This window comes from Heteronotia binoei, chromosome 7, assembly GCF_032191835.1.
Source record: "Heteronotia binoei isolate CCM8104 ecotype False Entrance Well chromosome 7, APGP_CSIRO_Hbin_v1, whole genome shotgun sequence".
NCBI classification, from domain to species: Eukaryota; Metazoa; Chordata; class Lepidosauria; order Squamata; family Gekkonidae; genus Heteronotia; species Heteronotia binoei.
Window position 1 is genome coordinate 56,085,757 of NC_083229.1, and position 27,612 is coordinate 56,113,368.

Here is a 27,612-nt window from a genome sequence, read left to right on the forward strand (position 1 = left end):
CGCTGTTGCTCCCTTTACCCTAGTCACTTTACAAATCTCTTTAACCTGGCTTTTTCCTATCTGATTCTTTTTTATAATCTTCAGTGGCATTTTATTATGTTCCCTGAGGCGTCCCAAGGGCTACCTGACTGCAGAGGGCTGTTGCTGGTCGACTACTAGCGTTTCTAACCAAAAACTGCCTGAGGCCTGTTTACTTAGTAGTAAGTCTCACCAAACCGAATTGGGGTGTGCGTGTGTGTGTGGTTATGCTTAGAGAAGTGTGCACGGTTTGCCAACTTTTCATCACCCCCATCATCATCTGTGGAGGAAGCCCACTTGAGCTTGAAGCATTTGGGCTTACGTGAGAATGAAGAGCCAGTGTGACGGAATTCAGTTGTTCAGTTGGGAGTAGCCTGCGATTCCTTCGGGCCAAAGCCCCGCTTCTGGTCTGCTCCCTGCCGGCAGCAGCTTCCTCTCTGTCTCCGAGAAGCCGCGCCACAGCGGCTGGAAAGACAGGAGCAGGTGGAAACCCAAAGCAGCCGCTGGGCTGTGTGCTTATGCGTCGCTTCCCCTCACAAAGAGAGGGGAATACGCCTGCGCGCTCCGCTCGGGATCCGGGGGAGGGCCGCGGGGATTCCGCGTCGAGAGTCAGGCCGGGTGAGGAAGGCAGAACTCAAGGGGGGAGACTCGGGATCCTTCACTCGTTTACCTCCGTCGGGGAACCGCCCCAGCCAAGAACGGGTGCTGCTGGCTTCCTGCCGTGCCGCCGTCCTCCTTCCAGCAAGCAGAGTGAGTAATGCGCTGTCTCTTCATCCCGGGAAAGGTGCTGCTGGTTGGGATTCCTTGCGGTTCTTCCTTGCCTCCTCCCCCCTCCCTCCCTCTCTTTCATTCCCAGACCAGCCTTCGCCGCCTAAAAGTTCTGGCATTGGCATTGCACGAGGCAAATTCCCCCCAGCCTTTGAAGGCGACAAAAGCAAAACAGGGGCAATTTCTCATTGCTCATCGTGAAGCGAACAGCTTCTTGTGCGGGAATCGGTGCTGCAACTCACGCAGAGAGGCGGAATTTTGAGAAGTCCTCTGCATGTGCTTTCTGGCTACAGTTCTTACCGGTAAATTCAATGAAGTTTGCCTCATGGTAAAGATGGTTAGGGATTCCCTTGGAAGCATTAGATGCTTGGGAATCAGACGTGTAAACTCAGGCTAACATTGGAAAGCTGCTGTTCAACAACCAGCTACTGAGATGCTTTTAGCTCTTCGGGGAGGCATAGCACATGCGGAGTATGTGAAACTTCTTATGCAGGCTGCTGCCTGCTACTGGCAGCTGTCTAGTTAATCTGATTCCCCCCTACCTTCCCTCCCCCCCTTTCAGTCTGTGATGATGCCTTTATCAGTTTGCACAAAGACCAGGCAGACACTCACAAAGGCAAATGCTCCCAAAGAAATGCTCAGTATAGTTACTCTTCCAGATGGAAAAGCAGACAGGCATTCTTCTCTGACTAAACTCAAGGATGTATGCAGATAGTTGTCTCTGTGTGTCCTATACTAGGCTGCCCTGAGTGTAGTGTGAGCATGAATGAATGTATATATTTGCTTGTTGCTGGCTATATATACCAAGTGCATCTAGGTAATTCTGTTGCATTTCCTATGTGGCTGTCTTGTCAATTGGTGTGTGTCCCTCAAGATGTGTTTGGAGAGGCTCTTTGTTTCCTGTGTGCTTCTTATCTTTGGGGGAAGCTTCCTATGAAACTCTTACTCTTTGTTATCAGGGAAGCAAACTGCATGGGGTCCAGACTGTCTGCAGTACCCTGGCTATTTGTAGATGAATAGATGCCTATTTATTTTTAGCCATGAAAATAAAGGAGTTGGTATGTTGACCTTTTGCATCGGGAGGAGTTGAAATGTCTGCATACAGGACTCAGGGATTATGCACGTGCTCTTTTTATATTTCCCTATTTGCAGAAAGGAAAAATTGGAAAGGGGTGGTGGTAGCTGAGAAAGACCTGATTTCGTCTTCAGATACCTTGTTTCTCTTTATAGGAGAAATTAAAATCATGGAAACGCTTTGATTGCTTCCTTTGTCTTAAAATAAATGCCACTTCTGATGGGTTAGGGTTAAGATAATTAAAATTACTTCTGCCTTAGGATGCTCAGAAAGGGGAGGGGAGCTTACAGTGAAGGGTGAGTGGGTTCCAAGCATTCTGCTTTTATTGTTCAAGGCAGAGAGCCTTACAATAGAGTGCCAGCCTTCTTTTCTAGCCCCAGGCAGCAGCAGCAGCTGGGTAAAGCAAGACAAAAGCAGTATGCTGACCTTCTTTGCTTGATCTCTCTCTCTCTCCCCCCTGCATAACAGATCGGTAGATTTGCCATCAGGAGGCTTTAAAACCAGAGGCTGGAGGACGTTCTCTCCCTGTCTGCAGCGGGACTGCCAGTGATGTAGCCATTGAAGGACTCTCTCAAGGTGGCTGGGCTTCCGTATGAGCTCTGGCACTTCTCCTATGCCAAATGTAGCTGACTAATCCACGTGGGAATGTTTCTGTAAAAGGGGAGAAGCCCAACCCAGTCTGTTTATAAATTGGATGAGCAGACGGGTGCCTAAGCAGCACTAGGAACGATGGAGCTGCCAAAGGAGCTGCTGGACATGTGCTCAGAAGCATTGATGTGATACTCTCGGGATTGTAGGCTCCTTATTCCAGAGAGGCTGCAACTAGCTCTGAAAACCACAAGGAATGCTGGCATACTGCTGGGATGGAAAGGCAGCATCGTCTGTGGTTTTCAACACAAGCATGTGTCTGATTAGGAACTGTTAGTTCAGCCCACATTGGGCTTGCTTTCAGCATGTTTTTGACGGGAATAACAAAGCACCAGCGTCCCTGTTCTCTTGAGAGACAAAAACCAGAAAAGCAAAATGAGAGTTTAAGGTCTAAGAGTTTGCCAGTTCTGAATGGCTCTTCTTTCCGGATTAACATCACGCAAAGTGCTCTCATTACAACCAAGAAGACCTTCTTACAGAGTTTCCAGGGATGCTCTGATCAGAAAGGTTGCCTTGACCCTGACCCTGCTGTTCCTGGGCCTATGGTGTCTTGTACAGCTTCTAGCTTTTCAAAAATTGGAAGTTTAACTGAAAGAACAGATGGCAATAACTTTGCTAGCAGGAGCCAAGGAGTTTCCCCAGCTTCCACACTCCTAGTGATCCCTGGCAGAAAATTTCTCAGCAAAGTATTGATAGATTCTCGGTTCTTCTTGGTTTGCATGTGCTTTCTGACATTTATTCAGTCCCTAATGGTGTCTGGCTATTTAAGCAGTGTCATCACCACCATTGAGAGGAGATACAGTCTGAAAAGCTCTGAGTCTGGGTTGCTGGTCAGCTGCTTTGATATCGGTAGCCTGATGGTAGTGGTGTTCATCAGTTACTTTGGGGGCCGAGGGCGAAGACCTCTCTGGCTTGCCATAGGCGGGTTCTTTATTGCTCTTGGGGCTGCCATATTTTCTTTACCTCATTTCATCTCTCCACCATATCAGATCCAGGAACTGAACTCCTCTGTCTCTAATGATGGTTTGTGTATTATTGGCAATATAACAGGCAAAGACCAAGTGGAGTCACCAGCCTGTGCTGAGGATTCTGGGGGAAAAGACCACTCACTTTATGTAGCTTTATTTATTTGTGCCCAAATTCTTATTGGCATGGGCTCCACACCCATCTATACCTTGGGACCAACCTATTTGGATGACAATGTCAAGAAAGAAAACTCTTCACTCTACTTAGGTAAGTGGCTGTGCATAAAAATCTCTGTATAGAAATTTGAACCCTTAAATGTTTGGCAGCTTTTACTAAATCCATTGAACATTTTAAATGAAATATAGGCACAATCTATCTAAAGTTAAGGTATTTCAAGCATTTAACTTTCCTACTGAAATAAATAGAACTTAAAATGCTTCAGTTTACCATAGTATATATGTCTTTAATTTTCAAAATATGGTTGCTGGGTTGTTAATATTCTTGACTATCTTGAGGCTGCAAACTTCAGTCTCTTTAATCATCTGTCCTCAAGATAGCAATGAATCTCTTAATTTGTCCATCATACTCTAATGATGTGTGAGCAAGACTTATCCAGGGTATTGGATGATAATGTTAGTGAAGTCTTTTGGGCATACTAGTTGTTCTCAGAAAGTGTGGTGCCTCATGCCCATTGCTCCAGAGAGCTGAAAAAACTGACATTTTATTGCATGCGTAGAACTAAGTGTAGATCTTGTATACATATTGCATACAATAAAATGTCATAGTCTCTACCCTACAGCTATCAGACTGATAGTCACTAGAACAGAGTTTGACCAAAAGTATAGCCTCTGATCTTCATCGTGGTCTCTGTGCAGTCCCACACATGGGTTTTCCTGCTGGAACGAACCCGACCTCAGAGAATTTAAAGCTAGCCTAGGCGTTTATTTTGGCGCGTATTCCCTTCCGTTCTGGGGAGCAGGCATCCACTGCGCATGCGAGGGGAAGGGGAAGGTGCTCCACCCACCCAGTTTCTTTCTAACCGCCGCCCGGGATAGTCCTTCCTCATTGCGTCTCCTCAACTTTGCTAGCCTTCTTACCTTTTACCATCGTCCTTCCTTGTTCATCTTCACCTTCGTCTTACTCTTTGTTATTCTATTGGTATAGTAAAATAAATAAATAAATATTATTTTTATATATATATATATATATATATATATATATATATATATATATATATATATATATATATATAAACCCGCTTTACTGTCGCCTCACCTTCTTTCCCTCTACCCCCCCCCCCTTCCCGGGCGTATAGAAGGAAAGGATCCAAAACCCACTTTTAAAAAGTGTACTCGCTGTGGGACAAAAATCCCCTCGACGGTCACTCTCAGTGCTTGTTTTGTTTGGGGGAGGCCCACAGAACCGACGCCTGTATCCATTGCAGCCAGTTTGGGAAACAAGCAAGAAAAAACCACGCCGCGAGGCTGAAGAGTCACCTTTTAGAATCTTCATTGCGGCCTGTGATGTCCCACACTTCTGGGTCCCAAAGTTCGCCGCCTTCCCTGATCCCGCAAAGGGACGTGGTGAAACCGGCAGCTTCAGTGGTATCAGTTCTTAGTAAGCTTAAGTCCAGCAAGCATACTAAGAAGTCGGACGGCTCCAAGAAAAAACATCACTTGGAACCGTCATCAAAGCGACAGCAGGAGTCGAAAACATTGAAGTCGACTTCGAGGACCCAGCCGGATCCTACAATTTCTGACACCATGACTACAACCTCGGTACCGAAAACCTTGGTATCGAAATCTATGGCACCAATTGTTCCACCAGAACTTTCGATGCCTACTGATGTGATTGCTGACGAGATCATACGGATTCGATCCGGGTCACCATCCATGCACGAGTCCCTGCCTGAAGACATCTTAGCCACGGAGTCCATGGAACCATCACCTCGACTCCAACAAAGAGCCAACCTTCTCGAGGTGCATTCATTCTGTGAGGTGTCAGCGCCAAGAGCATTTAAGGATTCTGCTGTCTCCCCACTCCATCAGGAATCTCTGGCCCGTCGGTACCGAGAAAGTTCTCAGAGTCGACGTAGAGATCGAAACTACTATTACAGCCAGTCCAGATCTTTTATAGCGACCAGATCTATTACAGCCAGTCCAGATCTATTTTATAGATCTTGGTCGCCATCTCCATACCGGCATCACTATTACAGGCCTTCTAGATCTCTATCCATTGAATACCGATATAGGTACCGTGACCAACCTCGGTACCGTGAGGATGACCGTGACCAACCTTAGTACCGTGAGGAATCTTATCGGCCTCGCCATCGAGAAGAGGTTGATCATTACAAGCACGTTGGAGACCCTCATCACCGGTACCAGGACGAAGCCTACTATCGACAGGAACCGAAACAGACGTTGCCGGCTCCATTGACATCCAAGCATACCATACATTCAGACCAAACTACTGTGGTGACAAAACCTCTAACTGTGACAACACCGGTACTTGACAGACCCTCGACTCCAGTAGAAGTCCAAGAGGACTCCGAAGCTGAAAACTCTGAGTCATCACATTCAGTCTCGTCTCCAACATCACCGGCATCTGACATTACAAAACCAGCTGACCTATCTCCATTTGAGGGATCCAAGGCGTATCTGGATCTACTCGTGAACATGGCAAACACACTCAACATAAAACTAACTACAGACTTGCCGAGGGTATCAGACGTGGTCTATGACCTGGTCCATGCTGACTTGCATGCAGGATTCTTCTTACCGATGCTACCTGTCCATTTAGAAGCATTGAAGGAAGCTTGGGATAAGCCGGCATCAGTTCCACCAACGTCCAAATGTATTGAGTCCTTATACAAAATACATGCACCAGATTCGAAATTTTTGTTTAGTCACCCTGCTCCAAATTCGATGATTGTCCATTCCTTCCTTACGCAGACATGCTTGGCTTTGTTCATCATCACTTCAACCTGATATAAAGTTTAAGATAGAGGATTTGCCTTTTGATGGCCAAGGTTTATTTAACGCAACCACTGATGACATCTTAACCACAGCAGATGACAGCAGAAAGAGAGCCAAGAGATTGTAACCAGCAGAAAGAGAGCCAAGAGATTGTAACCAGCAACAACCTCAAACTAACAGGCAGAGAGGGTGGAAAACACCCTTCTACAAGCATCCTCGTTCCCCCAGGCAAGCTGATTATTGGAAACTAAAAGCTCCTCCGGCCAAGCAACCATTCCATCAGCGTCCACGACCATGACCACAGTCGACCAAAAAAGTGGCTACAGCCACGAAACAGTCTCTTTGACTTGCTGATGCCACCACCACCACCACCAATATATCATCTTCATTCCCGTACAACAAGGTTGCTTCCCTTTTACCCCATGTGGGAATCCATAACAACGGATTCATGAGTCCTGGCGATCATCCACAGGGGTTACACCATAGAGTTCGCTTTGCCCCTGAAGCACCATCGCTTCATACCTACCCCTCCTTCTCTACCTCTTCAGGAAGAGATCGCTACCTTGCTGGCCAAGGAAGCCATAGAACCAGTACCACCTCAATACCATCGCACAGGGTTTTACTCCCAATACTTTCTGGTCCCAAAGAAGGATGGAGGGTAACGTCCAATACTGGACCTTCGCAAACTCAACCATCACATCCAATACAAAAAATTCCGCATGATCACCCTGTAGTCTATTCTCCCTCTAATTCCCAAGAACGCTTGGATGGCACTCAACAGCACCAAGGGTCTTCACCAAGTGCATGGCGGTGGTGGTGGCGTCACTACGTCAACGGAAAATTTCTGTATACCCATACATAGACGACTGGCTCATTGTGGCTCAATCCCAAGAGCAGCTTCAACAGGACATTTCCATCACGCTTACACTCCTATCTTCTCTAGGCCTACAAGTCAGCCTCCAAAAATCCAGTCTTGTCCTTGTCCAATTTATAGGCACACGCCTATCAACGATAACGCACAAAGCCTATCTGCCGGCAGACAGAGTTCACAATATTCAGACCCTGGCCAAGGCCATCTTATCTCACCCAACCCAGACAGCTCTCACCTTCCAACGCATGCTGGGGCTTATGGCAGCTACGACTTCTGTCCTCTGTCATGCAAGACTTTGCATGAGACCCCTACAATTGTGGTTCGTTCAGTCGTTCCATCCACACCATCAAAGTCAGCGAACCCTACTAACAGCTCCACATCACATTCTTCCAGCAATGGAATGGTGGACAATAGAAGATCACCTTCTGGCAGGAATGCCATTCCTGAGATCACCTCCATCAGCCATTGTCACGACAGATGCTTCGAGATGGGGTTGCGGAGCCCATTTCAACACCCTAACAGTGCAGGGACAGTGGACAGCCTATGAGAAATCCCTCCATATCAACTGTCTGGAACTCCTGGCGGTCCACAGAGCACTCAAATCTTTTCTGCTGCAAAATCATTCCTCAAGGGCATTCTGCACCTAAGACTCTCAACTTCAACTGACATGGAGTTTATATCTTGTCTTAAGTCAACTAATGAAACCTCCCTTCGAGCCAATGGCATCTATACCACTGTCGGTGGCACTTACATCTGGCAAAAGAGCAAACGATGTTTGTGCTTTCTGGACAGACCCACCTTACACTGTCTTTCACCATGACAGAGTGGTTCTGCGTCCCGATCCAACCTTTCTCCCAAAGGTCGTTTCACCTTACCTTCCTTTTTCCAGAATCCTAGTGACATGGGCCAACGAACTTTACACAATCTTAACGTATGTCGGGCCCTTGCTTACTATATTGATAGAACAAGCCCTTTTCGTAAGGACTTGAGACTTTTCATAGCCTACAGGACTCATAAACAAGTGCAAAGAATTTCTACACAGAGACTCTCGAAATGGCTTGTGGCTGCTATTAAGTTATGCTATCAACTAGCTAAACAGCCTATACCTGAACATTTACGAGCCCATTCCACTAGAGCTCTCTCTATTTCCTCGGCTTTCTCCAGGGCGTACCAATTGAAGACATCTGCGCTGCTGCAGTCTGGTCTTCTACATCAACATTTGCCATGCACTATGCCTTAGATGTCCGTGCATGGCGAGACGTGTCCTTTGGACAAGCTGTACTTCGCTCTATCTTTGATTGAAACCTGCAGTCTCTTCTCCTGTAAGTACAATAATTTCTTTTGGGTGTCTATATGCATATTTAATCTATGCCGTTCCTTTACAGAACCAGCACCCACCTCCGTGCACTTCAGCTTACCAGTCACCCATGTGTGGGACTGCACAGAGACCACAATGAAGATAAACAGGTTGTTTACCTGTAACTGATGATCTTCGAGTGGTCATCTGTGCAGTCACACACGCCCGCCCAGCCTTCCCCGCTGCTGGTTTTTCTGCTACGTTTTACATTTAAGATTCCGCTATGCAGCGGCTAGAAGTAACTGGGTAGATGGAGCACCTTCCCCTCTCTCCAGGCATGCACAGTGGATGCCTGCTCCCTAGAGTGGGAGGAAATGCGTGCCAAAATAAACGCCTAGGCTAGCTTTAAATTCTCCGAGGTCAGGTTCGTTCCAGTGGGAAAACCCATGTGTGTGACTGCACAGATGAACACTCGAAGATCATCAGTTACAGGTAAGCAACCTGTTTTTCTAGCATAGACTGATGTACTTCCTAGCTGGTATTTAACTTAACATTTGTGTGTCACAGACTACTTTTAGTTCAACCTCAGAGTTTGCTGATGTGATTTGAAAGTTGGAATTCTTTTCCCAGACTGAAAAATTAAATTGGAGATGTTGAAATTTGATGATGATATTCAGAATTTTGGATATTTGTATTCTATTTCTTATCATCTGAGAACCTGAGTGAAAAAAGTTTCCCTCTTGTTTGGTTTGCCTGTCTTTTGTCTCAGATATAATTGTATAAAATGTGAAGAGTGGGTGTGGAGAAATGCCCTTTACTTTGGAGCCACATCCCAATATGTCAAGATTTGGTGCTTGCAAACACTGCACAATAGTTTTTTTCCCTGTTGTTAGAAGACAGGCAGGAAGGGGAAAGTTGATTATTCCCAAGTATCGCCTATCCTGTCAACTGCTCTGACAACTATCCAACCATCAAAGCTCTAAAGCAATTGGATTTCCCAGAGGAAGACAATGAAATGGCCAACTGATGCCTAGACTGGAATCTGAGATAACAGATTTTGGATGTGGGAGGCTAGATTGTGTCTTCCTAGAGACCTTGGGAAGGGAAGATTAGATCCACAGAAGTGTAAGCAAACAGAGGAGTTAAATTCCCATGACATTGAGGGAACAGGGCCCATTTGGACTGATTCCAACTGGTGATAGTTTTCAGGAAGGCGATCTCATATTGGGTTCCATCTGGGATGGGAGCCATTGCCATGTGGCCAAGACAGGCAGCCCAGGCAAGACTCAAAGGTAATGGAAGGCAATGAAAATGCCATAACTTTGTAGTTCAAAGAGCCTGCATTAGAACAAGACCAGTTAAGGCAATGGGTAGGGCAAGGGAGAGAAGACTGTGTTTGCATCTTTTTCTTGTATTCCTTTCTTTATCTTTTGCTGTACATAATGTGGGCATGAACCCCCCCCCCCCATAAATCCTTTTCTGTTTTAAATGCTAGTAGTTCATCTCCTTACAACATAGACCTCCAAGCACACCATCCAAGAATACTATCCAAAACGGCCACCAGGAAAAGGGAGGCTGTTGGTTGCTAGAGTGCTGTTTCCCTGGGAGTGCTCAAGTTCAGTAAGTTATCCCAGCGGTAACCAGTCATTGGGTAGCTGGAGATGTGTGTGCTAGGCGGAACCTTTGAATCAGAGGTGTTGAACTCATTTGTTACAAGGGCTGGATCTGACATAAATGTTACTTTGTTGGGCCAGGCCATGTGTGCCACAGAATATGCCAGGTCCCAGAGATATAAACTGTATAAAGGACAGCAGCTTGTAAGCTCCAGATTGATGTATCCTCATTGCAAAACCCTATGGGCTGGAAGGAAGTATAGAGGAAAACCCACATGGACAGACTGAGATGCCAGTGGATGCAGCACTGGGCAGATGCTCCCATGCTGCTTGACTGCTGCAGGTAAAGTTGTTCCACAGTGTTGAAACGGCATTTGGAGTGACTCCACCCACTCCGCTCCCTGATCACTCATCTGTTCCCATCTTTGCACCTGCTGTTTTGCAGGCCACATAAGGCCCCCCAGGCCTTATGTTTGACAGCCCTGCTTTAAATGGCAATGTGGAATGAAAGCTAGAAGTTCTGGCCTTCTTGGTGGGAATTTCTGAAACTGACCAGCTGGTGGCAAAAGAAGAAGTGTGAGGAAAAATCCTCTGAGATTTGGGCAGACTCTGGAGAGGGATGTTTCATTCAGGATGATCTGAGAGGGCCAAAATGGGATCAGGCTTGTGGGTCAGCAGGGCCACATTTCTTCACCAATGGGTATACAATTTATATTGGTGTGAAATTATCTGCAGTGGCATGAACCATTTGCAGGGCCTGCTCTAGGCTGTCTGGCACCGTACACAAGACTATCTTCTGGCGCCCCCCCCCCCCGCACTGATAACGTCACCGAGTCACACAGGGGGGCACCCAGTTCAGTGCACCCAGAAGGCCAGCGCTCTAGACAGTTGCCTAGTTTGCCTAGTGGCAGGGCCAGCCCTGACCATTTGATTACTGAGACCTGGAACTTATGTATGGAAATGCAATAAGCACGCTAGGCAACCATGTTAAGATTCTCAGTCTGGTATGTGTGTCTAGGGTTCTTGTTCTTGCAGCAGATTGATCTGTTCTGCTTAACTAATAGTAAATTAATTTACTATATGCTTCTGCTTCCAGGAAGCTTCAGTGGAATTCACTATTCTTGATACATAAAATCATTTCAGAGGTATGGGTTGCAGTCTCATTTTTATTTTCAGCAAACTTTCCCCCCTTAATGAACATTTGGAAGTAGAACACTTGACTATAACAGCAAAATTGAACATACATTTCTAATCTTAATGTTGCTTTAAAATGGAAGCTTGTTTTTGTTGCTTTAAAAAGGACAGGTGTTCTTGGGGATAGTGCAGATACATAATATAATAATTGATTTGTGATCTCCTTACTATAAGGAAAGTGAGAAAGAGACTTTGAATACAATATCTCCAGACCTTGTCATATCAAGATCTGTGGAAAGAAAAGCAGTTCATGATGGCTTTTTTTTTTTTGCAAGAGAAGGTTACTGCTATAACTTCTTGCACATAGGTAAGTAATGGTAAATTGAAGTAAAATGGCACTTCTTCCTTTATCTTCCCTCTGTGATATTATCTTTGTTAGTTTATTCTAATGCAACTGACAACTTCACCCTTAAAATGCATATAATGATAGTGCTGTCCTAGGAAACCATAATATGTACTCACCAGTATGGAAGATCAGAAGGTGCAAGAATTCTTCAGGGTGAAAAGTTTATGGGCATATTTGTTCACTTTGGTGTGTTTTTTTTTAATTGAAGTAGCATGCCTTCTTTTGTTTGTAGGCATACAATTTGCGCAGTTGTACCCATTTAGGAGTATGTAATTCCTGTTGATTTATGGCAACTAAATGGGTAATGGTGTGACATTGCACACACTAAGAATTACTAAATTGTAATGAAAAATCAGTTATTCATTGAAGTAGTAATATTGTGGCTTAAGTTAAGATAGTTCTGCTTAAAACATACTCTAAAGAAAAACATAATTAAAGTTTATAAATTTCAGGAGTGACGACCATTTAAGTCACTCATGGAAACTACCACGTATTTAAGCAAATGCTCTCTATTCGGTGGTTATGCTAATTCTTTATCTATCCTCCAATGATCAAATGCAGGAATTAAATCCTTGTAAGACAGCAAAGATTTGGTGGAAATAAAAGCAGCAAATGTGCAGGGTCAGGCCCAGGGCTGGTCCTGGACTCTTTGGCACCCTATGCAAGGCTAACTGCTTGCGCCCCCATCCCTTCTCGGGGGTCACTGTGGCCTGATCTCTCCATTCTATCCTAGGGACCCCTAAGATAGAATGGAGAGATCAGGCCACCGCTGCAGTATGACCCCAGAGAAGGGGTTTAAAATTTAAAAACCCTTCTGTAGTGTTGCACTGCAGCAGCAGCCCAATCTCTCAATTCTATCTTGTGGGACCATAAGATAGAATGGACTCCATTCTATCCTATAGGCCAGGGGTGGTCAAACTTGCTTAATGTAAGAGCCACATAGAATAAACATCAGATGTTTTGAGAGCTGTAAGACATGAATGTCAGATGTCTGAGAACCACGAGGGAGGGAGGCAGGAGGGCAGGCAGGCAAGCAAATAGATGGGGGAGAAGTGAGAGAGAGGTGGAAAGAAAGCAACTTTAAATGCATTCTCCAAGCTACCATCTGGCTTGGAGAAGTGATTTAAAGAGAGAAATGTCTTTTCCAAGTAGGCTAACAGGGCAGTGGGGGCTTCAAGAGCCACACATGTGACTTTCACACATAAGAGAAAGAGCCATATGTGGCTCCCGAGCCACAGTTTGGCTAGCCCTTCTATAGGCCCTTAAGGTAGACTGGAGGGATTGGGTCATCGATGCAGCACAATGCTCAGAAGGGGTTTTAAAATGTAAACCTTTTCTCTGGGGTTGCACCACAACAGCAACCCAATCCCTCCATTCTATCCTATGGGCCCATAGGATAGAATGGAGGAATCGAGCGGCAGTGTCCCCAGAGAAGGGGTTGCCTCTTGGAGTCTCCAGGGGTGCAAAAGCAAGGAGAAAGCCCCACTGCCCAAGCCTCTCGGGGACTTTGAGAGTGGGTCTCGGGGACTTTGAGAGTGGGGAGAGCCTTTCCCTGCTTTTGTACCCCAGGGTGCAAAAGCAGAGAGAATGCCCCACCACCTGCACCTCTCAGAGAATCTGAGAGGCCCATAGGGGGAATTTGGAAAGGCAGTCAGGGTGGATGGTGGCATGACTTCACTGAGTCACATGGGGGGCACCCCCAGAAGGTCAGCACCCTAGTCAATCGCCTAGTTTGCCTAGTGGCAGGGCCAGCCGTGGTCAGGCCAGTGGTCCAATATCCCGTTTTACATACAGCCATTCAGATACAAAGCATACAAGTTGGACATGGAAGCCAAAGCTTTTCCTTTGATACTATGCCCTCCCATGATCTGATGCTCAGATCATGATACTACCTCTGAACATGGAAATTCCATGTAGCCATTGTACCTAATAGCCATTAAGGAACCTATCTTCCATGAATTTGCCTTGTCCCTGTTAAATCCACCTAAATAGGTGACCATGAAGTTTTGTCATCACTTCAGCTTCCAAACTGTGCACTTTTGGGGAGAGCATGTACATAAGGTTGTGCTATAATCATCCTGTTTCTGGGTTTTCCTCAACCTCAATGCACTTTTTCCCAAACCTGCTCTACTTTGATATTTTTGGAAAGAACATAGTCAAGGCATATTAGCATGCCATCTGGAAGGAATGGTGTGCATTTTATTTGCCCTGAAGAATGCCTTTTATACATTGGCTCCATGTTCCCACCTTCAATGTGTTCTGGACCCCTCCCTCCAATTTTCCCCATTTTCTTCTTGCTTTGCCACCAGAGGGCCTTTTGAGGACTGTTGTGCTGAATTGCTAGCTGCTGTTGTATTGTATTTTGTTCTTCATTTTACTTCATTTATAGGCCACTTTTCTCTCTAAAGCAGCTTATGTAATTTTCCTCCATTTTATTTAAGCTATAGCAATCTACTGCCACTTATCTATTTCCACTTCAGATTTTAATAGAATTGTTAAAACTGTAGTAGTGCATTCAGGAAGGAAGGAAGGGTGGGGGGGAGCAGTGAGCCCAAATGCTAATGTGGAGTTGCTGTAGAGCATGTATGGAAGGAGGAATTGAGGGAGGGGGGAATATGTGTAGGAAAATGCACAGAAACCTCGGTTGCCAACGAAGCCTCAATGAAAGCAATATAGAGATTCCTGACAGCATAGAAGCTATCTCTATTTTCCCCACCCCATATATTGTAGAAACCTCTACTGTACCCTTCTTAGTTCTCAAAAAAGTGTCATGTGGCATCTTGATGAATAGTAGATTCATTGTGGCATAAATTTTTATGCTCGTTTACTTATATAAAAAGAGGTGTGAGGATATTAGCAGAGAGTGAGAGCAAGTGTGCTTTCTACTTAGATAGGCCACAGACGGTACCTCTTCCACGTCATGGCTGTTTCCAGTGGGTTCTCAGTTCCAGACCAGCTACTGGATTCAACTTCCTGTTGGAGAAATGGTCAGTAGTCTTGGATAGCTAGGGTTGTATGATCTGTTCTTTCAAGGAAAATGGTGCTCTTGTTTTGGTAATGATTATAATTATTGTTGGAAATTATTAAATTGATTTGGAAAATGGTATCAGAAATTACCTTTGCTACTAATGACCATGTTCATATTTAGAGATGCTATACTGAAAGCTTTGTTATTGATGGTGATAGTGTTAACCGGTTTTAGGAGCTATGCTCCTGTCCAAATAACAATGACCAGGCTGGAGACCTTCTTGTTCAGAGAAAACAGCTTTATTTTCGTATCTGCAGATAACGGAGAGAGGGGCAGGCCAAACAAAATGCCCTCTCTGCCTGGTTTGGCAAAGCCCCTTGCCTTTATAAGATTCCCGACGTCATTTTTCCCTGTCTTGCTCTGTGGCAGTTTGCTATTGGTCCAGAGCTCACAATCTAAACTAAGCCGGCTGTTGGTCAAGGGCCTTAGCCATATAAGGTAAGTCTTAAAAGTTACAACATGTTCTTCCCAGCAACAACTTTCCCTCCTTTACCCAGCAACAGAATTTATGCTCATGTCCCTTTAACTTAGCACATAATTCTAGAACTTTTACCTCAGCAATTTACACTACCATATTCTTCATGCTAAATGTAACAGTTTGGCCTACTCAGGTTATGAAAGACTTTGCCAGAGAAAAAAATGTTACTTGATGCTGACTAGGGAGATAAGGCATAAAGAGCAGAAAACAGAAAGAGAAGCCTAAACTAGAGGATTGCTGAGAAACTGCAGTAGGGAATGGCATAACCACATCAGGAAGCTAGCACACAGAAGTCCAACTTCCAAAAACTGGGAAAGGGGTGAGGGCCTCCTGACTTTTATACTTCCTTCTCCTTACATTGAATGAATGAACATTATCTATTTATTCTAACAATAGGGAACAAGTCCTGACCTCTGCCTTTGCTAGCAAACGTCATTGTAAAGAAATGATGAATTTTGCTGTTATCTCTATAGTGACGAAAGCCAGAGTGGTGCAGTGGTGAGGGGGTCAAAGTAGGATCTGGGAGATGCAACTGAATCCTCATTCTAGCATGGAAGCTTGTTGAGTGTCCTGGGCTAATCACAACTCTCAGCCTAACCTACTTCACAGCGAGTGTTGTGAGGATAAAATGGAGGAAAGGAGAACAATGTAAACTGTTTTGGGTTCCTATTGGGGAGGGGCAGTATTTAAATATAGTATAGCAATGTTCTTTGCTTCCTAGAATATTTTACAGTGGTCTGTAATATGATGTCCTTTGATAAATCAGTTAATAATATTGAACAGTAGATTGACTGGTGTATTAACCCTCATTTAACCTTGTCCTGAAAGCTAGCCTTATAGGTACTCTGAAATTGGCTTATGTTTGGGCTCTTGGATTTCTGTGGGGAAAGTCGAGTTTAAAAACAGGGATGGCCATTCAAGTCACTGAGACCTTTCTGTGTGCCCCTGCTAGCATGTGGCCCTGAACTTGGAACATATGTGATGACATTAACCCTCTCAAGGAAAAAAATCCAATTGTACTACTTTGGCATAGGGGTCAAAGTGACCCCCATTGCAGCAAAAAGCAGTAGAAACCTGATAGCTCTCTCAATCATGGCATTAGCTACTAAGAAAAAAAATCAGGCCTCAAGAATAACTTTCTTCAGAAATGCAGAACAAAGGAGAATAAAATTTGGAATTGTGGTCAAAAGTACCCTCATTGAAACATCCAAAACCCACAAAAATGTAAATTGGGTCAAATTGACCCCACCATTTTAAAAGCAGAAGACAGAGTTGGGAATCTATAAAGCTATTTATTGTAATGAAAGCAGTCATTGTAACCTTTCACTCACTCACCCCCAATATGTAAAATTGAGAAGGTACAAACAGATGAGACACTGAAGTCATGGGATTGGATCACTAGATTTCTTTAGTTTTCATTGCACGTATATGCATATGTATGCGTGTGTCATGTACATGTGCACCAACTCCCCCCTTCCCCATTTTTCTCTGAGGGAAATAGTCTTCCATCTAGCTGCTATCAGCTCCAGTAGGAAAAAAAGTTCCCTATATTTTTCTCCCTACTGGAGCTAATTGCAGCGTGGGAGGTGATATTTTCTTCATGCAGATAAAGGGTTAACAGTCCTGGTCAATATAGACAAACCCTGCTGCACCTGCATTTGGAAATGAATAACAGCTGCAGAATCTTAACTAGTTGTTCTCTTAGGGCCCAACTAGATGTGACAGTGTCCTTGTGGTTACCATCAGGATGCCTTTGCTATTTTAAAATCATTTTAAAATGCTGTGAGGGCCCAGTTTTGATCAGACCTGCAGCATCATGCTCTTGTTGTTTCCCTTCATGCTTTCTCAGATACTGAACAGTTGCACTCTTTTCTCTTCCTCCTGGCTGATTCAACACTGAAAAATTTCCAGGGTGTGTATGGAAGATTATCGATTATTTTAAGGTTTATTCTGGAGGTAGGTGAGGAACAAGATCTCCATAATTGTAAAAGAGCCAATCAGTTGCCATCTCTAACTTCAGGTACTGATAAAGAGCATTAGTATTAGGAGTTAGTGATTGTTTATAACTTGTGGTTGCAGTCAGGTTAGAAGAAGTTTGGAACAGAAGGCTTTCATAGTTGAATAGAATGTTGTTTGTAATGCTATTGTTAACCACATAGAGCTTATGAAATAGCGGGATATAAATCTTTTACATAAATGAAACATTGTGGCTGTCACAGCAGGATAAGCCTGTGGAATGGGGTAGCTCTTCCTTTAGCCAGTGATAGGGTAAGAATCCTGTCTCTGCCCTTCAGTTCACTATCTTAAGCTATATACCCTCACCTGTAGCCCATCATCAGTTGCCCAGTTCTCCCAGCCCTTCTTATCCCTCACCTAGCAATAAAATTGGGTGGCAGTCACCACTTCTTCCCTGTCAATATAATATCCAAGTAAGATAAGATTAAAACTAACAATACCCTTTGTACTGACTTTATTTCAGACACCAACATCCAGTTCAAATTTAAAAAGTCTTTCAATGTTTTAGAAAACATACTTGAGAGTTATGTGAGTCTTCAGGAAAAGAGCTTCTGATATTAGTGTTTATGGAGAGATCTAGAAATCTTTCTTCTCTATGGCTGTAGTCTTCCAAGGCTGGCTTTTTTCAGCTTTTTGAATACACTGTTCTTTAAGGTCATGATTTGAAAGCCAGGAGTGATGATCGCCCTCCACTTCTAATGACTGACAGATAGTTTCCATATTTGAAAGAAGCCTTTTTCTAACAGATTGATTTCAGCAGGCCTGGCTGTCCAAAGCTGCTCAGGCAGATGGAACGTGAGAATAAGCCTTGCTGTAAATGGATTAGTCAAGTGAGCAGAGGGGCAGCCAAGGCAGCCAAGGGCACCTGATAAATGCTGTTTATCATATGGCTCTGCCACTCTATCACATGGGTGTTGCCATCACTTATATGACATGTAGCTTAGGATTTCAGTCACAGAGAGATCATTTCTTTCCAAACCTTTGCAATATATAGATGAGGAGAGCCAGATTAAAATAATCTAATTCATGATGCTAGTATAGAAACATCCTGAAGATGCTAGTATAGGAACATCCTGAAGAAAATCACATGAAAGTTGCCAAAGTGTAAAGAGCATGCAGCTAGAAAGGGAGGGTAGGACCTTGAAAAATAGAGCTTAGGTGGTTCAAGGATGGTAAAATGGGGAGGAGAATCATTTTATAACATGTTCCTAGTGATGATCACCTTATTTTATGAACAAGTTTGCAGAACGTAACAGTATTTTGTTATGCCATTTTGTCTGTGGTATGCAACTGCTTTTCCTCTGAAATTAAATGTGTGTTTTGATATAGTAATGGCAGAGTTTTATGGCTTCTTAGAATGCTATCTGCAAAAGCGCTTTTCAGATCTTTCCATTTCTCAACTAATGGTAATTTTATGATCTAGAGATCACCAATTCTGATTTTACAAAATTCACCTTATGTAGCTGTGGAAGCTATTTTATTTGTTTTCCAAGTTTAATCCAGCTCAGGACATGAGTGGCAACGGCATATCCTCTTAAATGTAGGCAAGCAAGCTCAGGCTGGACAGCTGTTTTGACATTCCTGGCTGGATGTCCTGCTCTCAGAAAATGCATTTGATGCTTATACATAATCTTTTGGCTGCTGTCACCCCAGTCCATCTGTCAGGATGGCGCTGTACCAGTTTACAAGGTGGAGTGTCATTCTTTTTTTCAGGCTGAGTTATTTATTTATTTATAATTCAATTTGTATCCTGCCCTTCCCACCAAAGTGGTTATCAAGCTATTGTATAATTACCAAGGCGAGTCTGCTTTATAAGTTCTTCCTTATTTATTTATGACAAGAGAGAAACCTGAGAGAAGTCATAAGGGAGAGGTAATCCAATTCTTCCCACTCTTCCTTTTGTGCACTGTTGCCATTGTTTTCATTTTCTTTGCCTTTGTACTCTTGCACTATCCTCCTCTTCCTTGTTCTGGCAGCTTCCAAGGCCTTGCACCAAGACTCCATGTGGGTGCTTTGGCATGCATTGTGGCTGCTGTGAAAACCCAGTGTTGGCTCAATTCTAACCAAGGTTTTCCAGGTGTCTGTGTGTGCAGAAATGGTGCAGCTAAGATTCTGGTGCTCTTACTTCCCTGCAATTTTATTTATTTATTTGCAATTATAAATGGTAGCTGTGTCTAGCCTTTGCTATTTGTACAGGAACCATCCATTAGATAATAAACATAGAAGTGGTAATAGATAAGCGGCACTATCCCATTCAGGCACTACCTCGACCTCAGTCCTGTTTAACTTCAGCAGGTTTATTCCATCCTGTGCCTTTGGGCTATTTCCTGAAGTCAAGGCCTTCTCTTTCTCTGCCTTTCCCCTGCAGTGGGTTTTCTTGCCAGCCACCACCACCACAGTAGATCTGTACTCAGTGGAGAAGTAGAATATCTCCTCTGCCAGGGAAAACATTTGTTAGATTTCAGGTAACTGGCCATTTATTGGCAAATCCAAAAAATTATATTACCATCTCAATTACCACTCCAAAACTACCAATATGTTTTGAATGCTTGAGATATTGATTGTAGATGTAATGTGGCTGGTGCTTATTCACTTTCACTTTCCAGATTTGGGGCTTACTTCTAACTACCAGGCAGTAGCATAGGAGCCACAGAGCAGCAAGCACATGACAGGAAGTCATGGGATATCACTTACTTTGACAGGAAGAGGAGGAGTCAGATTAATGATATTATCAGTGACAAGGCCTGAGCCATTCACAATGGGCTAAGAGAGCTGAGATGGAAAATGCAAGCCAAACGCCAGGTGCTCTACTATAGTGAGGAGTAAAAAAGGAATCCTCTGTACCACAAAGTGATCTCCACTCACCCTCTTGTTCCTTCATTTAGTATGCATGTAAAGGAGAGACAGAATGCTTGGTGCCCCATTCTGTGTACATGCATGCTAAGCAATTTTTTTAGTGTCCAGAACTTTTCATCAGGTGGAATGTTCAGTGCAAACAAATGGTGAAGAAAAAAGATGGCTTAAAATAACTTTTCTTTCCCCTCTTTTATTTTTTGTGTTGCGTCTTTTTCTGAGGAATTCAAAAGTTTGCATTCTGTTTTGTGATGTTTTGGTTGGTCTTAAAGAGTTATTGCATGCCTTTTTAAAAACTGAAGAGACAATTATAGTCTGTGATAAATTATAAAAGCTATAGATACATAGAGTATGATGGGCAGTTAGATCAACTTGATTTAGCGCAGCAGTCTAGCAACGGAAGCTTGACAGTATCCCTCTGGGAAATATGTTATCCAAGGGGAATGTAGATAATAACATGATCTTGAAATCTGCAGTGTGTTACTATAGATGCATCTCTCTCCAGTTCTCATAAAATTATCTGGCAATTATGCAATAGGAATATTTGATGTGAGAAAAAAGTCAATGATGTCAGTGGAACAGTAATTGGGTAAAGGCTGAAGCAAAAGATCTTTACAGATTAGTGCCAAGAATATTATATACCTTGTTATACCATATAAGTAGGATGATTAAAACCATGAAACAGATGGGAAGAATGGCATATAAGGTAAATATGATGTGTTATGTTTTGTCTGGGTTTTTTCCTACTCTCTAATAGGTTTCTTTTGTGTCATGAGGGAGCCTTTCTAAAGAAAACACAGTTAATATGGAAAATGTGTCAGGGCCACTGCTGATGTTTACTTCAGAGAATGCTGCATACACAAATGTTTCCAAATGGGTGTAAATGCAGTGTGAGTTAAAAATAAACACATTCTTAAATAAAATACTAGTATTCAAGCAGGTCTACTTTTATTATATGTGGCAGGAATCCTAAGAAAAGCCAGTAAGCAGGCCTGTTGTGAGGTGTTTTATGGCCCCTTTACCTAAAAATGTGGGGTATGTTTTCTGTTTGAGAGAAGGAAGAGCCCCGTGGCGCAGAGTGTTAAAGCTGCAGTACTGCAGTCCTAAGCTCTGCTCACAACCTGAGTTTAATCCCTGACGGAAGCTGGGTTTTCAGGTAGCCAGCTCAAGGTTGACTCAGCCTTCTGTCCAGGTTCCAAGGTTTAAGCAAGGTTGCTTGATTGTTGTACTTTTGGGAATTTTGTCCCATGTAACTGTTCAGTGCACTGTTAAATCATTACTGAAGCCACAGAAGACAGGTCTATCAGCGGTGACTAGTCATGGTGATTAAAAGTAACTTCCACACTCGGAGGCAGTAAATCTCTGAATTCCAGTGCCAGGAGGCAAAATCAAGGAAAGGCCTTGGCCTCTGTGCCCCATTGTTGGACATCTGGAGGAACTAGTTGGCCACTGTGTGAGACAGGACGCTAGATTAGATGACCACTGGTGTGCTCCAGCAAGGTTCTTCCGATGTTCTTATGCCAATGGATGGTTATGCTGGAAAGCTAAGCTCAACATAACTAACTCAGCATCATGCTTGGAAATCTCAAGAATAAAATATCCTTTTTGTTTCAGCACCACAAATTAAAAATATGAACTTTCATTTGGTCTCAACTGTTTAACATCTTCATGTTAAGCTATATTTGCTGCTACCAATTGCCTTAACCCAAACTTAGCTCTAAATTGACCCTTTCTGGCAACATCCTCCTCACCTGCTTCCTGTTTGTAATAGTTGATGACCTTGTTTCTACACATCTGAAGAAGAGTGCATAAACACAAAAGCTTATACCCAGAGTAAAACTTTATTGGTCTTAAAAGTGCCACTGGACTCAAACTTTGTTGGGCTGCTTTACCACTCTGTGCCACGGGGCTCTATGAGCCTAGGAGTAGAAGATCATATTTCAATCCAAAGGAAGGCGATAAACGTCCCGACAGCTAGAATATTTTTTTCCCCTTTTGGAATGTATTTCAGGCATGAGGACATTGCTCTGAGATTTATGCAAGCTGAAGACTAAGGCTACCCGAAACTGGATATTATCGATAACCGGTACACCTTTGCTTTTTTAAGGTGGTCAAATCTGAAGTGGCCAGAGAAGAATACTGTTGGCTGAGCCACACTTTTGGACTGGCTTGATATTTATTTGCTAAGAGCAACTTGCATTTGTACTGATTACTGCAGTGTGTTGTATAATTTGTTAGTAGAATTTTCCTTGTTAGAGTGGGCTTTGTTACTTTACATATTGTTCTTAATTACAAATGTCAAATACTTTAGAGTGTTGTTCAGGGATTTTTTTGTAGAAAAAGGCCGGCAGGAACTCATTAGTATGTGAGGCCACACCTCTGACATCACCGTCATTGCAAACTAGGTCACACCTCTGATATCACTGTCATTTGCATACTAAGCCACACCTCTGCCATCACCGTCACTTGCATACTAGGCCACACCTCTGACATCACCAAAAAGTATATAATGTCTTTTTTGGGGTATGGTAACAATTCTGGTCATCACACCTCAAAAAAGATATTCTAGCATTGGAAAAAATCCAGAAATATATAGCCACATATATATACAAAGCCATAAATATATAGCAATCCCAGGAAAAGAAATCAAATTCCAACACACTGCTACAGAGTCAACATTGTGTAGTGCTTAAAGAATGAAAGAGAAATAAAGCAAACAGGAGAAAAGATGGACTGAATGAATGAAAGAGGGGAGAGAGAGGGAAGGAGAGAGAGAGTGAGGGAGGGGGTAGTGGGAAATAAGGCAAACAGGGAAAAAGAAATATTGACAGAAAGAAAGTGAGGGAGTGGAAAATAAAGCAAATAGAGAAAAAGACTGACAGAAAAAAATGAATGAATGAAAGGGGGGAGAAAGAAAGATGCCAAAAAAGAAAAAAAATGAATGAATGAATGGAGGGAGAGAGTTGGAAAGAAAAGACACTGCCAAAAAGAAATAATGAATGAAAAAGAATTTGACAGAAAGAAAAATGAATGGATGAAAGGGAGGAGAGAGTTGGAAAGAAAGACTGACAAAAAAGAAAGAAATAATGAATAAATGAGAAAGAGGGAGGGGGTGACAGTTGGAAACAAATAGAGAAAAAAAGAATGAGAAATGAAATACGAAGAAAGAAAGGGATGGAAGGAGTGAAAGAAAGGGAAAAAAGCAAGAAAGAAAGAGAAAAGAAAGGAAAAATAAAGAGACTGAAAGAAAGGGGATTCAAGCAACTCACCTGTATAAATGCTGACTCCCACAAAGCCCCGGCTCTGCAGCTTGGCCCCTTGAGTCCCGCTGGCCAGTTGGATGTTGGGAGCCCCCGCCCTAGTGCAGCAGGCCTCCCCAAGCCCTGCCAGGCAGCGCGACATCGGGAGGCCCCCGTGCAAGCATAGCAGGCCTCTCCGAGCCCTGCTGGACATCGGGAGGCCCCAGCGCAAGCGCGGCAGACCTCTCCAAGCCCCACCGGGCAGTGTGACATCAGGAGGCCCCCATGCAAGCGTGGCAGGCCTCCCTGAGCCCCGTTGGATAGTGTGACATCGGGAGGCCCCTGTGCAAGAGTGGCAGGCCTCTCTGAGCCGCACCAGACAGCGTGACGCCAGGAGGCCCCCGCGCAAGCACGGTGGGCCTCCCCAAGCCCCACCAGACACCTGGACATCAGGAAGCCCCCACGCAAGCACGGCTGGCCTCCTTGAGCCCTGCCAGGGAGTGGGGGAAGTCAAATAGGCCGAGCCGTAACGCTACCCGGGCCAGCCAGAACGGCGTTCTGCTGCGTTCTGGCTCAAAGAAACCCTCTGGTGTTAAGTATTTAAATCTTTTGTTACTCTGGGGCTTTTCGTTTATTTTATATATCAACACAACTACCCCCCTGACTCTATTTTATGTTTTATAAGGAGTTTTGACAACACAGGCCTGGAACTAAATAGCTTTTTCAGTTGTCAAAAAAAGGGAGAAACAGCTCTTCTTTTTCTACCAAAAGTGGCTAAAGTGGGTAATGGGGTCTGCAGGGCCAAATGTAAATGCAAACGAGTCTGGCATAAGATGAGGAATTGGGTGAAACTGAGTGAAAAAGCTGACTGGATACAACCCACAAGTTGGAAGCTGAATATAAATTAAAATAACGAAGCTAATACATGGTTATATACATTTATAAGAATCTCTTTATTTCAGATGTGTTGCTTCTTTGTTCACTGTTCTGAGTGTTATATAGTCAGTGAGGCTGTAGCCAGTTATAATCCAAGTAACAAATAAAACCCTGAGTAGAACTTTCTGTAGAGCCTGGATAGCCATCAAGACAGTTTACGACAGACAGCTTTAGTAGTTATTGAAGGTCTCATATAAGGCATTTTAAAGTGTAAAATTATTATTGTGGAAGCAAGTATTTGGATCTTCTCTCAGAAATGCATAATAGTATTTGGCAATCTCTGTGGTAATCAATCTCCATAAAAGAACATCATTTTAAATCAGTATTTTATCTTTAAGAATTTCTTAGTTTAAGCAGATGGTGACCTTAATTAATCTGATTTAACAAACAGAATGTGGTACTTTATGCATCTTTCCAGCTCAAAATATCTTAAAGGCATTTTGCAAAAGTAATGAGCAAAATATTGGCAATGCAAATGTAGCAGACATAACCAGTTCAACAATATTTTACACAGGCTTGCATGTCTGAGTCTGATTTCTGATGAGGTAATGTCAGTTTAGTGTTCTGTAGATAAACTAATCCTGTCAGGATTGTAAATGACTGAAGAAATTAAGATAAACAATATGTAAGACATCTACATTTCGGCATCCACTTTCTTCAATAAATGGAAATGATTAAATTTTAAGGCAGGAAAGCAAAAGACAAGCTGATGGTACGGAGGGGAGAGAAAGTCAGAGAATTTTTAAATGCTTGTACTTGCTGTAGAAAGGTGGATATTTCTTGAAAAGTTATAGTTTTATTGTCTAAACTGAGCCTGAATAGTGTCTGCTTCCGCAGTCTGGACATACCATTCCACACTTTTTTGGTGCTCCTATGGTGTTTATGGGTAGTAGTTAGGCTTCCCAATCCACAGGTCCCGGTGGGGGATCCCCCGTTTTCACAGGCTTCTCCCCGCCCCCAGCCAGCTGGCCGGCGGGGAAGCCCCGCCCCCCACAATCAGCATGTAGTTTTAGAGCTCCTGCAGGTCCGTATTTAAAATATGTGCCTTTAAGGCTGAGCAGGAAGCAGGAAACAGGAAGGGCTTCGAAGAACGGCCCCTCCCTTTGTTTTGCTTTCGTTTTCAGATGAAGTAAAGTTCTGCAGGAACAAGACCCAGTAAGTATTTGTGTGTGAGAGAGGGAGGGGGCAGGGGATTCCCTGGTTTGGAGGCCCTCCCCCCGCTTTAGAAAGCGTGGGCAGGGGGAGGGAAATGTCTACTGGGCACTCTATTATTCTCTATGGAAAACGATTCCCATAAGGAATAATGGGGAATTGATCCACAGGTATTGGGGGCTCTGGGGGGGCTATGTTTTGAGGTAGAGGCACCAAATATTTAGTATAGCATCTAGTATCTCTCCCCAAAATACCCCCCAAGTTTCAAAATGATTGGACCAGGGGTTCCAATTCTATGAGCCCCAAAAGATGGTGCCCCTATCCTTCATTATTTCCTATGGAAGAAGTGTTAGCCGAAATGCCCTCAAAACGAGGTTGGGGAATTAGTTAGGTGGACACCCGGCTTAATAGGAATCTTTTTACCAAATGTATACCAGGCTCAACCATCCAGATAGTAAATGCTCAATAAAAGGACTCTAATTTAATAAAAACCAATTGTGATTTATTTGGAATGATATAGATTTTTCACACAAGATAAAAGTACAATACAATCACACATTCACACAGGTCTAAGAAACATAGATAGATCGATAGGGGAACATAAACGGGTACACAGACAGGGCGATATTTACCATCGTAGTCTTCCAGGAAGGTTCCAATGGCGACATAAGCGGACAGGGGAAGTGGACCCAAAACTGTGGCCAGAATTGGGGATGGATCTAGACAGCGGAACTGGGATGCTGTTAGATGCACACATGTGAGTAGCTAATCCACATGTTATAAAGCCTCACTTGTACCCTTAGGGGATGGGAGGCAATAGGGAGGAGAGATGGGAGGTTCTGTGATGACAGCGAGGGCTGGACATCGGCTGAACCAATGGTGAGTCTTTGGTGACACCTGATTGGGTGTTTGCTTCAACCAATGAACTTCACCTTTATCCTGGGCATCCTGGAAACTTCCAGGTTGCGACAGGGCCTGAGGCGGCTCCGATGATATCAGTATGGAAATGGTTGGGTGCTTGGGATGAGATGGGATTATCTGGGAAGGTGACAATAGGGAATCAAATATTGACCTAGGTATCCCCGGTGTAGACAAAAGGCTTGGATGTGGCAGAAGAGATTCTTCCTCTTTTCCCCTCGTTTACTGGGCAAGAGTTATTGTTCGGAATATGGCTGAGCAATTAGGATCAACAGTTGAGCTGTTAATCCATTCATAAAACGGATGGTTTGCTTGCGGGCTTGAAGTGACTCAGGGTGCGTACGTGAGATTCCCACTAAGAGGGAATGAAGTCCAGCCTGGCAGGAAGATGGCTACAAGTGGTGTTAGCGAAACACAGTGGTTTCCATGCTTAGCGCTTCAACACCGGTCGCCTGGACAGCTCCGTGGCGGTGCAGCTTCTTCCTCACCATGGCGGGCCCGTTCAGTGACGGGGGAAACGTTCGTACATGTTGGCAAGCACTCTGTGCCTGTTTAGAATGTTTGCACAATTAGGCTTTTTGTACACATGAGTCTCACTCCGTTCCTGGATGGCTTTACTCGCACTCTCTGGCCAGACGGGTGCAAGCTCACTTCTCCAGGCGCCCTGGCAACCGTGCTTGTGACTATAATATTGGAAAAGAGGGGTCGTTTCCTCACAGAAGGGCATTTAAAAAGGTGTGCTGTCCCTTTAAATGTGATGGCCAGAACTCCCTTTGAGTTCAGTTATGCTTGTCACACCCTTGTTCCTGGCTCCACTCCCAATGTCTCCTGGCTCCACCCCCAAAGTCCCCAGATATTTCTTGAATTGGACTTGGCAAACCTAGTAGTAGTTCTCTCCCCCCTCCATTCTTCATAGCATTATGGTGCTCTTGGGTACCTTCTGGCATTTTCCTGGCATTCCTGTGATCTTCCCTAAACCTGCGTAACTATGGTCTGTCTGGGAAGATCCCAGAAGAGCTGAGGTAGCTACCATGTGAATGGGAAAGTCTGGACCTTTTCTAATACTGTCCACAATGGCCATCCCTTGCATACTACTGGGGAAGGGGATTCAGTTTTTAAGAAATGTGTTGTCATGCTGCTATAGAACTAATGTTATAGTGAGTTGCTGACTACTGATTAGAACAAACAGAAAGAAAAAATTATCTGGTGGTGTGTGTAGAG

At 43.8% G+C, this 27,612-nt stretch overlaps 1 protein-coding gene across 2 annotated transcripts in view; it reads left to right on the top strand.

Moving 5' to 3' along the window:
- Positions 1-588: 588 nt before the first annotated feature.
- The window catches only part of SLCO5A1 (solute carrier organic anion transporter family member 5A1), a 115,696-nt gene continuing 88,672 nt past the window's right edge, over positions 589-27,612 (top strand). Inside the window, exons 1-2 of one of the 2 annotated variants that reach the window (XM_060243663.1) lie at positions 589-768; positions 2,330-3,742. In XM_060243663.1, coding sequence (XP_060099646.1) covers positions 2,815-3,742 — 928 coding nt within the window. In that variant the 5' untranslated portion in view covers positions 589-768; positions 2,330-2,814. The remainder of the gene's footprint in view (positions 769-2,329; positions 3,743-27,612) is intronic. The other variant, XM_060243664.1, reaches the window with a different exon arrangement.